The sequence below is a fragment of the Lottia gigantea genome (assembly GCF_000327385.1).
Source record: "Lottia gigantea unplaced genomic scaffold LOTGIsca_16, whole genome shotgun sequence".
Classification (NCBI taxonomy): domain Eukaryota; kingdom Metazoa; phylum Mollusca; class Gastropoda; family Lottiidae; genus Lottia; species Lottia gigantea.
The window spans coordinates 1,256,368-1,270,134 of record NW_008707965.1 but is presented as its reverse complement, the minus strand read 5'-3'; the positions used below and the strand labels follow the sequence as shown (position 1 = coordinate 1,270,134).

Genomic DNA, 13,767 nt, shown 5'->3' with positions numbered 1-13,767 from the left:
ATAAAACCCCAATTACTGTTTTGAAATAACAAGTTTAATAAATAATAAAATAAACATTGCTTTTAGTTTAAGCTTCATCTTGCTCCCCTTCTTCTTCATCAAATTCTCCCTCCTCTTCAGCTGTAGCATCCTGGTACTGTTGATATTCAGATACCAGATCATTCATGTTGGATTCAGCTTCAGTAAATTCCATCTCATCCATACCTTCACCAGTATACCAATGGAGGAAAGCCTTTCTTCTGAACATAGCTGTAAACTGTTCAGAGATTCTCTTAAACAGTTCCTGAATGGCTGTCGTATTGCCAATAAATGTTCCAGACATCTTCAGACCTCTTGGTGGAATGTCACAAACAGCAGTTTTAACATTGTTTGGAATCCATTCAACAAAGTAGCTGCTGTTCTTATTCTGAACGTTCAACATCTGTTCATCTACCTCCTTCATGGACATACGACCTCTGAACATGGCAGCTACTGTCAGATAACGACCATGACGAGGATCACAAGCAGCCATCATGTTCTTGGCATCGAACATCTGTTGGGTGAGTTCGGGTACAGTCAGAGCTCGGTATTGCTGGGAACCTCGAGAGGTGAGAGGAGCGAATCCTGGCATAAAGAAATGAAGACGGGGGAAAGGTACCATGTTGACAGCGAGTTTTCTGAGATCGGCGTTGAGTTGACCAGGGAATCGGAGGCAGGTGGTCACTCCAGACATGGTGGCTGATACCAGATGGTTGAGGTCACCGTAAGTGGGTGTGGTCAGTTTGAGGGTACGGAAACATATATCATATAGAGCCTCATTATCAATACAGTAAGTCTCGTCTGTATTTTCTACCAATTGATGAACTGAGAGGGTGGCGTTGTAAGGTTCCACAACTGTATCAGATACCTGAAATTGCAAAAAATTTATCGATTAACTTTTGATTTGTGTGTATGTTTCTAACCAATATACAAAACAAGATTGAGGAAATACAAAATTGTCTACTACGTTTGATACTGTCGAGATAATTAATTAATAACTTACCTTTGGTGAAGGACAAACAGAAAAGGTTGTTCGTGATTCTATCTGGATATTCTTCTCGGATTTTACTGATGAGGAGAGTTCCCATACCAGAACCAGTTCCACCACCCAGAGAATGGGTCAACTGGAATCCTTGTAGACAATCACAGCTTTCAGCTTCTTTACGGACAACATCAAGAACGGAATCTACCAATTCAGCACCTTCTGTATAATGACCTTTAGCCCAGTTATTTCCGGCACCAGATTGTCCGAAGACAAAGTTATCTGGACGGAAGATCTGGCCAAAAGGTCCTGATCTTACAGAATCCATGGTGCCAGGTTCCAAGTCGACGAGAACAGCTCTGGGTACATATTTACCTCCGGTAGCTTCATTGTAATAAACGTTGATTATCTCCAACTGAAGATCAGAATCACCGTGGTAAGTTCCAGTTGGGTCAATACCATGTTCATCAGAGATCACTTCCCAGAACTGAAAGTAAATATGACAGATTTTTTTAATATCAATATTAAATCATTTGTGGGTACATGTATTTTGATATTCAATTAGACTTAAAAGATAGTTTTCATCAGTAGATAACTTTACTGCGAACCACAAATTAGCTTGGTTGACAAATACAATCGCAAAGTAACGGTGGGTCTATAAAACACTTCCACAATTGTGCACCTTCAAACCCATTGGTATCGATTGGATATTGAACAAGAGATTGGAATATTGAAGTGGTAATTACCTTAGCTCCGATCTGGTTACCACATTGACCAGTTTGCATATGAACGATTTCTCTCATGTTGATGGTTGTGAGAACTGACTGGAGTCTAGAAGTGAAGTGTAGTTGAAAGTGGAATGGTTTGGTTGAGATTTGTCAGTGTTTTATATCAGACCAGGTTTACAGCTGCTATAAACAATTTAATAACTTTATCAACAACATTGGCCTTCGGTTATCGTCTAAATTCTTAAATCCAAACTGATTTAATTTTTTAATCCATGATCTAATTCAATAATCCTTTATGATCTATATCGATAATCCAATCAGTTCGATAATCGATAATAAAACTAATCTGATTTCAGTAAACTCACTGTGAAGATTACTGAACAAGACTTAATGACCTAGTAACAACAAACAAACATCAAGACAACAGATCTCTTGTTTCAGGTATAAATTACCATTCTAAATCACAAACTCCACATTCAGTGGTAACATCTTGCCTTGGTTAGCTTAAACTCTTCCTGCAAGGTTCCCTCCTCTCAACCTTCGTCAATTTTAAACTTAATTTCTACTTTTATAAACCTTCAATATGGTAAGTGAAACCCTTTTAGTTTATTTATTACCTCAGGAGTAGTAAAATGTTAATTAGTGTGTTTTTGCTATTTTAACGGAACAATAAGATAGTTAATTCCCAAAAATAGTAGAATACAACAAGTATTATCTTCCAGCATTTAATGTGATCTATACGTTCTAACTAAGTGTCGCCTTAGGTTTATCTTTATTATCAAAGTATTATAAACAATAAGTCCGTTGCCTATCCTTGGAAATTGTGTTTTCATTGACTGTTAATCTGTTTTGCATTGTTAATCTATATGTATAATAGTAAAATGAAAGTATTTACAGGGTCACCCGATGTACATGTACATGTGTATATTGATACATTGTTGCTTTTTATGGGTCAACCCCCCTACATATCCCCTTTCTTCTCACATATACATTCTTTCCTTTCAGCGCGAGTGTATCTCTATTCATGTTGGTCAAGCTGGTGTCCAGATGGGCAATGCCTGTTGGGAGTTGTACTGTCTAGAACATGGTATCCAACCTGATGGTCAGATGCCTTCTGATAAAACTATTGGAGGTGGCGATGATTCCTTTAACACTTTCTTCAGTGAGACTGGCGCTGGTAAACATGTTCCAAGAGCTGTATTTGTTGATCTGGAACCAACAGTTGTAGATGAAGTCCGAACTGGTACTTACCGTCAACTCTTCCATCCTGAACAACTCATCACTGGTAAAGAGGACGCTGCCAATAACTACGCTCGAGGTCACTACACAGTGGGCAAAGAACTGATAGACTTGGTCCTTGACAGAACAAGGAAGCTGGCTGACCAATGCACTGGTCTTCAAGGATTCCTCATCTTCCACAGCTTTGGCGGAGGAACCGGATCTGGTTTCTCTTCCTTGTTGATGGAAAGACTGAGCGTCGATTACGGCAAAAAATCCAAGCTCGAGTTTGCTGTTTATCCTGCTCCACAAGTATCAACTGCTGTAGTAGAACCATACAACTCCATCCTTACAACCCATACCACACTGGAACATTCCGATTGTGCCTTCATGGTGGACAACGAGGCTATCTATGACATCTGTCGACGAAATCTTGATATTGAAAGACCAACTTACACCAATCTGAACCGATTGATTGGACAAATCGTCAGCTCCATCACTGCTTCACTTCGATTTGATGGTGCCTTGAATGTCGATCTTACTGAGTTCCAGACCAATTTGGTTCCATACCCACGTATCCATTTCCCATTGGCTACCTATGCTCCAGTCATATCTGCTGAGAAAGCCTACCATGAACAACTTTCTGTAGCTGAAATCACCAATGCTTGTTTCGAGCCAGCCAATCAGATGGTCAAATGTGATCCTCGTCATGGTAAATATATGGCTTGCTGTATGTTGTACCGAGGTGATGTTGTTCCCAAGGATGTCAACGCTGCTATTGCAACCATTAAAACCAAGAGAACTATTCAATTTGTTGACTGGTGCCCAACTGGTTTCAAAGTCGGTATCAACTACCAACCACCAACTGTTGTACCAGGAGGTGATTTAGCCAAGGTCCAGAGAGCTGTTTGTATGTTGAGTAACACGACTGCTATTGCTGAAGCTTGGGCTCGCCTTGATCATAAATTTGATCTGATGTATGCCAAGAGAGCTTTTGTTCATTGGTATGTTGGTGAAGGTATGGAAGAAGGTGAATTCTCTGAAGCTAGAGAAGATTTAGCTGCTCTAGAGAAAGATTATGAAGAAGTTGGAGTTGATTCTGTTGAAGGTGAAGGAGAAGAAGAGGGAGAAGAATATTAAACTCAATCAAAATTTTATTATTGAATAAACTATTTATATTGAGAAATTTGCAAATTTAAACTAAAGTAAATTCTTGATATCAGTTGTAAGTATTTATACTCGTGGCTAAGAAGGCTAAAATTTCGGCGGTAAGCTGTGAACACAGACTGATTCAATATGGGAACAACAGTCGAGGCTGCAAACCATTTTTATATGGGGGCAAATCTAGAATATACATGTAATCGTCCTATCTCATGTGCAAGTTGTCATTGACTCGTACACTTTGACAAATCAAGCCGAGCAGACTAGCTACTTCGACTTTTAAAGACGGAAATAAACAAGTATCGATATCGTAGAAAATAGAAGAAGCTTATACACGAGGTAGTGTCCGGAGACTAAATTCTTGTATTATATAGTAATCACTTCTTCTATTTTCCACTGTATCTATGATCCCGTATCGCTTGTCACATTACTCATATATACAAATACCCACTAAGAAATACGAATTACCACTTTATTAGTTTCTTGATAACAATACAGCTATCTATAATCCAATTGTCGTCCAATGTTCGCACAACGTCTAGTTTTGTTATTTGGTGCCGTTTTGTGGTTGGGATGTAAATAAATTCCTGAAACTTCAGGTAAAACTAAGCTCTGGGTATTACACATTATACGAATTGTTTAACAATTAAACCAGAAATTGACAAAGTGGCAGTTCTGCTGATTCGAACGGTGGCATATCGTTTATATCTATCTGCAGATAAGTTCCATTTCCGGTTTCATCGATTTCGCACCCACCACAATCTCCTCCACAGAATCCTGTTATCACGTGACCACCCATAGACCGGGTTATATTTCCAATCACTGCGGATGTCCCAACGGTTTTCCACGTCAGGGAGTCTGGAAACTTAAAGCCCGTCCTTCGGGTGTCGATAACAAATTTTCCCAAAACACCACAACCATTATCTTTAGGGTAACAATCTTTAGCTGAACCATAATCTTTGGGGTTTAGAGAACTATTTGTGACGAAATGAATATAAACAATTATTTTATAACCTTTGAGTATCTGCAATTTTATTTTTTGAAATTCTGTTGTTCCAGCTCCCTTGGTCTCTGGGTTATCTAATGGACTCGTTGCGCAGTCTGTTCCTGTTATCGTGTATTCCGAGAAGGACGCCATGTTCGGATGTTGAAGACTGACAAATGCACCCACACCCCATTTACAGAACAATTTGACTCGAGTTTGGTATTCGGCAGCATACAGCCAATAATCCTTTTCTTCCATACTTTCATTACAGTTTCTAATTTCACCACATTTAGAATACGGTGAACAGACAAACTCACTCCACGTTCCATCTTCGGTACAAACTGGGTTGATTGACGGGAAATATCCACGTTCACAAACATATTCCACCATTTCATTGACCCCCCACAAAGGTTCAGCTTCAAACGATGACGAGTTGATATTATTAACACCCGGAAAACCCACACACCCGATAACTTCACAATTATAGGAATCTTGTAATTCACGACATACGGTGTTATTCGGACAATTATGGTTTTTACACGCATCCAGATATGATTCTCTCCAATTTTCCATGTCTATTAAAATATTGTCAAATTCAAAAATTGTGTTGGACGGAGTTGGTGTTTCACTCATTAGTTGACACTGAAAACTGACACGGTTAAAGTTGACAGCTTTACAAAGTGAATGTAATTGGCAATATTTGCAACATGTCAAAATTTCGGTGTCAAAGGTTAAAATTGGTACGTCCATTAGCTTTGTGGTTGCTGTCATATTTTGTAACAGTTCCTTTTTAAAGCATTTATATGCGTCACTTCCGTTACTTTCCACAAGAAAACACAGCACTGTGAGGTACAGGATCGGTTGAAAATCCATTTTAATTTTAAATCGGGTATTGTCCAGGAAACCAAATCAAAACCAATCTCACCCGGTACGTCGCCGTATGGCAGTGAATGACAAATAGTTCAGTTGCCTGAAGACAACACAACATAAAACTGCGAACAACGTCAAACCAACTTGATTCGGAACAAACATAAACCATCAAGTGATCCATTCATCTAGTATTATCATGGGACGTATTTTCTTCTATACGAGATACTCCAGACTTGGCGTGCTGCTCTGAGTGATATTGACTTAATACATTCACTAAAACACAGAAACTTCAATGAATGTGATATTTAATATGATAAGTATTGTGGGAGGTATCGACAGCAAAGCATGGCAAGCTCTGTCTTCCAGGACACCTGATGCTACTTATCGGTTGGGTTTATCAACTCGACTTCTCATTCCTAGGTTCCAGATAAATAATACTGTTTGTTTGGATGATAATCTATTCATATCATCGCTTTACAAACCCATAACACATTAATTCATCTATCTGTGTGGCTTTCCGAATGCAGTTTGGCGTCCCGTTCGCTTACAATCTGTGTACAGTGTAGACATCGGATTGAAATAATTTTTTAACGTCCCTTACTTTGAACGTGTTCATGTAATTATAGGACGCCTGATTTCTGTTTTTTTTAAAGTAATATGGACATCACTAGAGCTCTGTGGTAAATTTGATAATTTGCGATTGCAACCCTTTATCTCAATTACTCGTAATATTCTTATTGTCTTTACCTACTACTATTTCTATATGTCTTATAAACAGTCTTTACTTTCGTTTCTGGCAAATAACTTGCTTTTGTATAATTGAGGTATAGGCTTGTACATTTATAGAGATAAGTAGCATCTTGAACAATTTCCTTACACATCTTTTAAAGGTATACTACCTCTTAACACAAAAAAAATGAAATTTTTAAACTTTGCCAAAGTGAGTCTGTGTTCATCAGTAGATTTACCTGGTGTCATAGCTATACAATAAAATCGCGCTATAATCCAATAAATCCATGAAACTAAGTAATAATTCATTAAACTTAGTCATTTTGAAACATTATTTAACATATTGTCTTATACATGTACCTGCACCTGCTAAGTCCAACTTATGAATATGTACATACACTTGATGACCAAGTTTGAGACTTAAAATTTCATGTACATTCTACGAGGAAGTATCCCTTACTAAATAATATGTTTCTTAATGACAATGACCTATAGCCCTATATAGAATAGAGATAAATACTAACACAGGAAAGAAAATTGAAAATCTTATACATCTATTGTTTTATTGTCTTTATGGAATTTGTATGGGATGAAATAGAAAGAAGATGGTTTTTATGGAAGCCGGCTGCGGCCAAACGATAAAGCAAGGAAAAAGAGGGAAGTCTCGTGGGCGAGAAGTCGAGGGTAATATGCCCGCAGCCGGGTTACATAACGTCTGCTAAAAATCTCGTTGGAAACTTCTTAATATGTCACATTAAAGCTTGGCCTAATACTTTATAACTGGTTCAGTCCAAAATTCAATTTCAATAAATGATGACATTCAAAATTTGAGTGATCCAAAAACGGTGACAGTGGGGGTACATGGGGAAGGATTCATTTGCCCAAAATTTTGAATTTTTGAATCAGTCTGCCTCCAATTTGTACCCTCTGTTTAGAGAGACTTACGCCTCAATCATGTACATCAAAGATGTGTCCCTTTGCAGATTTTATAAGGCACCAGTCATGGTGGTGGGGATGTAGGGGGAGGGTTCATTTGCTAGGGCTTGGATTAGGTTTAGAATACATAATGTCCGACTAAATGTGTTTGATTTTTTCAAAGCCTTTTGAGAAGAACGTAAAACTCCATTTACTGAGAAAATAACAATTTTAATAAATAGAATAAGAACGATTAAAATATAAATTTTGCGTTTTGTTTAAGCTTCATCTTGCTCCCCTTCTTCTTCATCAAATTCTCCCTCCTCTTCAGCTGTAGCATCCTGGTACTGTTGATATTCAGATACCAGATCATTCATGTTGGATTCAGCTTCAGTAAATTCCATCTCATCCATACCTTCACCAGTATACCAATGGAGGAAAGCCTTTCTTCTGAACATAGCTGTAAACTGTTCAGAAATTCTCTTAAACAGTTCCTGGATGGCTGTCGTATTACCAATAAATGTTCCAGACATCTTCAGACCTCTTGGTGGAATGTCACAAACAGCAGTTTTAACATTGTTTGGAATCCATTCAACAAAGTAGCTGCTGTTCTTATTCTGAACATTCAACATCTGTTCATCTACCTCCTTCATGGACATACGACCTCTGAACATTGTAGCTACTGTCAGATAACGACCATGACGAGGATCACAAGCAGCCATCATGTTCTTGGCATCGAACATCTGTTGAGTGAGTTCGGGTACAGTGAGGGCTCGGTACTGTTGGGAGCCTCGAGAGGTGAGAGGAGCAAATCCTGGCATAAAGAAATGAAGACGTGGGAAAGGTACCATGTTGACGGCTAGCTTTCTGAGATCGGCATTGAGCTGACCAGGGAATCGGAGACAGGTGGTCACACCAGACATTGTGGCTGATACCAGATGGTTGAGGTCACCGTAAGTGGGTGTGGTCAGTTTGAGGGTACGGAAACAGATATCGTATAGAGCCTCATTATCAATACAGTAAGTCTCGTCTGTATTTTCTACCAATTGATGAACTGAGAGGGTGGCGTTGTAAGGTTCCACAACTGTATCAGATACCTGAAATTATAATAAAAATTGCTTTTGAAGGATGTTAAGATTGATCTGATACACAATCTACGAACCAGGTTCAAATCCGATTTTCGCAACATGTTGCCCTGACTTGCGTCAATGCCGACGAGACCAAGAAACGTCTATATTTGACAAGGATTACAAATAAAGTTCACAAAGGATCCTTTCTGCCAGCTGATCAACCAACATTTTGATAACTACGCCGATTCCAAAAGTCAATAAAGTTGTTACTCAACATACCTTTGGTGAAGGACAAACAGAGAAGGTGTTCATGATTCTATCTGGATATTCTTACCGGATTTTACTGATGAGGAGGGTTCCCATACCAGAACCAGTTCCACCACCCAGAGAATGGGTCAACTGGAATCCTTGTAGACAGTCACAGCTTTCAGCTTCTTTACGGACTACATCAAGAACTGAATCTACCAATTCAGCACCTTCTGTATAATGACCTTTAGCCCAGTTATTACCGGCACCAGATTGTCCGAAGACAAAGTTATCTGGTCGGAAGATCTGACCAAAGGGTCCTGATCTTACAGAATCCATGGTACCAGGTTCCAAGTCGACGAGAACAGCTCTGGGTACATATTTACCACCGGTAGCTTCATTGTAATAAACGTTGATTCTCTCCAACTGGAGATCAGAATCACCGTGGTAAGTTCCAGTTGGGTCAATACCATGTTCATCAGAGATCACTTCCCAGAACTGAAAGATAAATCACGGATTATTTTATTGAAATTTGGATAGCCAATAAGAATACTTCCTAATGACTCGAAAATTTTCATCAGTAAACTATACTTCATACTACAAATTTAACTTTCAGAAAATAAAACATTTTTAAGGGAATACTACTCCTTCCTTTAATTTAAGCAACGTTTCAATTCACATACAGGAATCCTTATCAAGCATACAATTTAGCTTAACTGACAAACACAGTCGCAGAGTAACAATGGGTTGTATGGAAAACAAAGACTGTTTTCAAACCCAGTTTTCTCGACTGCATTTTGAACTGTGACCTATTGAAAAGTTTATTACCTTAGCTCCGATCTGGTTACCACATTGACCAGTTTGCATATGAACGATTTCTCTCATGTTGATGGTTGTGAGAACTGACTAGAGTCTAGAAGTGAAGTGAAGTGTGGTTGAAAGTAGAATGATTTGGTTGAGATTTGACAGTGTTTTATATCAGACTAGGTTTTCAGTTACCATGAAAATTGTAATAACCTTATCAACAACACTGACTGCAGTTATTGACTAATTCTTTAATCCAATTTGATTTAACGGTATTCTCCAATTCGATAATCCAATCAGTTAGATAATCGATGATAATGATAATCTGGTTTCTGTGAAATCACCGTGAAGATTGCTGAACAAGACTTAATGACCTAGTAACAACAAATAAACAACAAGACAACAGATCTCTTGTTTCAGGTATAAATTACCATTCTAAATCACAAACTCTACATTCAGTGGTAACATCTTGCCTTGGTTAGCTTCAACTCTTCCTGCAAGGTTCCCGTCTCTCAACCTTCGTCAGTTTTAAACTTTAGTTTCTACTTTTATAAACCTTCAATATGGTAAGTGAAATTCTTTCATGTTATTCTTCAATTAAAATCAGGATTATATATTTTAAAGTGGAAATCAGAGAGGCTGAAATGAAAAAGGTGTCTAATGCATCATGTGACTCGATGTTTAGCTGTGTGCTTTGTGAAATGAATGGCTAGACGAAGTGAGTGTTTAAATACAATATTTACCATATGCCTTCTTTTCTTTCAGCGTGAGTGTATCTCTATTCATGTTGGTCAAGCTGGTGTCCAGATGGGCAATGCCTGTTGGGAGTTGTACTGTTTAGAACATGGTATCCAACCTGATGGTCAGATGCCTTCTGATAAAACTATTGGAGGTGGCGATGATTCCTTCAACACTTTCTTCAGTGAGACTGGAGCTGGTAAACATGTTCCAAGAGCTGTATTTGTTGATCTGGAACCAACAGTTGTAGATGAAGTCCGAACTGGTACTTACCGTCAACTATTCCACCCTGAACAACTCATCACTGGTAAAGAAGATGCTGCCAATAACTACGCTCGAGGTCACTACACAGTGGGCAAAGAACTGATAGACTTAGTCCTTGACAGAACCAGGAAGCTGGCTGATCAATGCACTGGTCTTCAAGGATTCCTCATCTTCCACAGCTTTGGCGGAGGAACTGGATCTGGTTTCTCTTCCTTGTTGATGGAAAGACTGAGCGTTGATTACGGCAAGAAATCTAAGTTGGAGTTTGCTGTTTATCCTGCTCCACAAGTATCAACTGCTGTGGTAGAACCATACAACTCCATCCTTACAACTCATACCACACTGGAACATTCTGATTGTGCCTTCATGGTGGACAACGAGGCTATCTATGACATCTGTCGAAGAAATCTTGATATTGAAAGACCAACTTACACCAACCTGAACCGATTGATTGGACAAATCGTCAGCTCCATCACTGCTTCACTTCGATTTGATGGAGCCTTGAACGTCGATCTTACTGAGTTCCAGACCAATTTGGTTCCATACCCACGTATCCATTTCCCATTGGCTACCTATGCCCCAGTCATTTCTGCCGAGAAAGCCTACCACGAACAACTCTCTGTTGCTGAAATCACCAATGCTTGTTTCGAGCCAGCCAATCAGATGGTCAAATGTGATCCTCGTCATGGTAAATATATGGCTTGCTGTATGTTGTACCGAGGTGATGTTGTTCCCAAGGATGTCAACGCTGCTATTGCGACCATTAAAACCAAGAGAACCATCCAATTTGTTGACTGGTGCCCAACTGGTTTCAAAGTCGGTATCAACTACCAACCACCAACTGTTGTACCAGGAGGTGATTTAGCCAAGGTCCAGAGAGCTGTTTGTATGTTGAGTAACACGACTGCTATTGCTGAAGCTTGGGCTCGCCTTGATCATAAATTTGATCTGATGTATGCTAAGAGAGCTTTCGTCCATTGGTATGTTGGTGAAGGTATGGAAGAAGGTGAATTCTCTGAAGCTAGAGAAGATTTAGCTGCTCTGGAGAAAGATTATGAAGAAGTTGGAGTTGATTCTGTTGAAGGTGAAGGAGAAGAAGAAGGGGAAGAATATTAAACTCAAACTAAGTTATTTTTTCTGAATAAATTATTTAAATCTATCATTTGTCTCTTTAATTATCTTTCTTAATTCTAACCTCAAATTATAAAGATTCATATGTCGAAGTTGTCTCCATCTTGAATTACCAAGGGTTAATGAATAAGTTCGACGCCTTTTACTTTAGAATGCTCCGTTACTGATAATAATATTATTGTTAAGTATCTATTTCTCGACCAATTAGATCTTGAAACTTTGATGAATTGATCTCAAAGTTCAAGTTGTTTTATACGTAACACGATCGCTAATTGTCCAATTTGATTTCAATAATGGCGTATGTAACACATCAGGTTATGTTGACTTACTGCTCTCTTTTGATACGAAGAAAGGATTGACCCCCGAAAATGGTGAACAATGGCCTTGAATAATGACGTATGTAGTACACCGGGGTGCCGAGTTTCTAATATCTAGAATATCGTCCTGTAGATTCATGTGTAAGTTGTCTACTTGACTAGTATACTTTGATAAATCACGCTGACCAGATTTGAGCTTTTCAAAAATGTTAACAATAGTCAGGCCGTCACCAGACTTACAGGATTCACTCCGACTTCTAAAGGAGGAAATAGACGAGGTATGGTGTCCGTTGTGTGCGACGCGGGATTATCGATATGGTACAAGGTAAAGGTACGGGTTCGGATACCATTATTGACGTCGTGTGTGGTTTTACTTCCTATTTTCTACGGTTGCTCACAACATACCTGATTTTCATACTGGGAAATACGACTCATATATCATATATCACATATCTTTTTTGGATTTGAAATTTTCTACCGATGGAACGAATATGATTTAAGTAAAACCCATTTTCGCGCAGTGTTATTTGATGGCTGAATTGCAAGACAGTGGTGCAAATTTGTGAAACCAAAACTCCATATCTAACAATATTATACAAAGTTGTGATAAAAATAGTCAATCATGACACGATACGATACCTTAGATATGCTATAATAGGATATCTATGTACGATACGTATCACGATACAATTGAAACGATACGATACCTATCGTGATATGATGTAATAGAAGAAGAAATCAAGGAATATTTTTTTAATTTAAGAAAATGAAAAAATAAATGAAATATTACTAGTAATTTATTATAGATCGGCTAACTGCAGTCATGTTTACATTCACAAATGGAACTTCTACTTTCAATTTCTTTTGTATTTCAAAGCAGTGTAGTTGTATCTCTTTGTACTGTATTGAATCACTAATGTATCGTGCCAGCACCAATACAATTACAGCAGAAATTGACAAAGTGGTAGGTCTGCTGTTTCGAATGGTGGCATATCTTTCTCATCCACCTCCAGAAGATTTACATTTCTGGTTTCATCGATTTCGCATCCACCACAATCTCCCCCACAAAATCCTGTTATCACATGACCACCCATAGTCCGGGTTATATTGACAATAACTGCTGATTTTCCTGTGGTTTTCCACGACAGGGAGTCTGGAAACTTGAGGCCTGTCCCTCGGGTGTCAATAACAAACTTTCCCAGAACACCACAACCATTATCTTTAGGGTAACAATCTTTGGCAGTACCATAAGGTTGGCGATTTAGAAGACTATTTGTGGAGAAAAACGTATTAATATAATTAATCTGATAACCATTGTTACTCTTCAGTTTTATTTTTTGAAATTCTGTCGTTCCAGCTCCCATGTTCTCTGGATCATCTATTGTACTTATTGCGCAGTCTGTTCCTGTTCTCTTGTATTCCGAGAAGGACGCTATATTCGGATGTTGAAGGCTGACGTATCCACCAAAACCCCATCTACAGAACGTTTTCACTCGAGTTTGGTAAGCGGGAATATACAACCAATAATCCTTTTCTTCCATACTTTCATTACAGTTTCTAATTTCACCAAACATTTAAAATACGGGAACAG

At 38.5% G+C, this 13,767-nt stretch overlaps 5 protein-coding genes across 5 annotated transcripts; 2 read left to right on the top strand and 3 right to left on the bottom strand.

The window, feature by feature from the left end:
* Positions 1 to 67: 67 nt before the first annotated feature.
* On the bottom strand, positions 68 to 1,328 carry LOTGIDRAFT_178018 (hypothetical protein; the record flags this gene model as incomplete). The annotated part of the gene is made up of 3 exons (XM_009051179.1): positions 68 to 886; positions 1,022 to 1,086; positions 1,124 to 1,328. 3 exons carry the CDS (start codon positions 1,326 to 1,328, stop codon positions 68 to 70), a joined length of 1,089 nt encoding a protein of 362 aa, XP_009049427.1.
* An 883-nt stretch (positions 1,329 to 2,211) lies between these two features.
* Positions 2,212 to 4,166, top strand: LOTGIDRAFT_186561 (hypothetical protein). Its single transcript, XM_009051178.1, has 2 exons — positions 2,212 to 2,314; positions 2,734 to 4,166. The coding sequence occupies exons 1-2, from the start codon at positions 2,312 to 2,314 to the stop codon at positions 4,084 to 4,086; spliced, it is 1,356 nt and encodes a 451-aa protein (XP_009049426.1). The 5' UTR covers positions 2,212 to 2,311; the 3' UTR covers positions 4,087 to 4,166.
* Positions 4,167 to 4,753: 587 nt separating this feature from the next.
* Positions 4,754 to 5,665, bottom strand: LOTGIDRAFT_158210 (hypothetical protein; the record flags this gene model as incomplete). Its single annotated transcript, XM_009051177.1, has 1 exon — positions 4,754 to 5,665. The coding sequence occupies one exon, from the start codon at positions 5,663 to 5,665 to the stop codon at positions 4,754 to 4,756; it is 912 nt and encodes a 303-aa protein (XP_009049425.1).
* Positions 5,666 to 7,819: 2,154 nt separating this feature from the next.
* LOTGIDRAFT_206161 (hypothetical protein) lies at positions 7,820 to 9,844 on the bottom strand. The gene is made up of 4 exons (XM_009051176.1): positions 9,751 to 9,844; positions 9,042 to 9,420; positions 8,956 to 9,005; positions 7,820 to 8,703 (listed from the first exon to the last, which is right to left on the bottom strand). The coding sequence occupies exons 1-4, from the start codon at positions 9,805 to 9,807 to the stop codon at positions 7,885 to 7,887; spliced, it is 1,305 nt and encodes a 434-aa protein (XP_009049424.1). The 5' UTR covers positions 9,808 to 9,844; the 3' UTR covers positions 7,820 to 7,884.
* Positions 9,845 to 10,186: 342 nt separating this feature from the next.
* On the top strand, positions 10,187 to 11,888 carry LOTGIDRAFT_230950 (hypothetical protein). Its single transcript, XM_009051175.1, has 2 exons — positions 10,187 to 10,292; positions 10,492 to 11,888. Exons 1-2 carry the CDS (start codon positions 10,290 to 10,292, stop codon positions 11,842 to 11,844), a joined length of 1,356 nt encoding a protein of 451 aa, XP_009049423.1. The 5' UTR covers positions 10,187 to 10,289; the 3' UTR covers positions 11,845 to 11,888.
* Positions 11,889 to 13,767: the final 1,879 nt, after the last annotated feature.

Coding starts and splice junctions, on each gene's coding strand:
- LOTGIDRAFT_206161 (XM_009051176.1), bottom strand. CDS start 9,807: ATGAGAGAAATCGTTCATATGCAAACTGGTCAATGTGGTAACCAGATC. Junction 9,421..9,750: donor GTAACCAGATCGGAGCTAAG/GTAATAAACTTT, acceptor TTTATCTTTCAG/TTCTGGGAAGTGATCTCTGA. Junction 8,704..8,955: donor CTGTTTGTCCTTCACCAAAG/GTATGTTGAGTA, acceptor TTATAATTTCAG/GTATCTGATACAGTTGTGGA.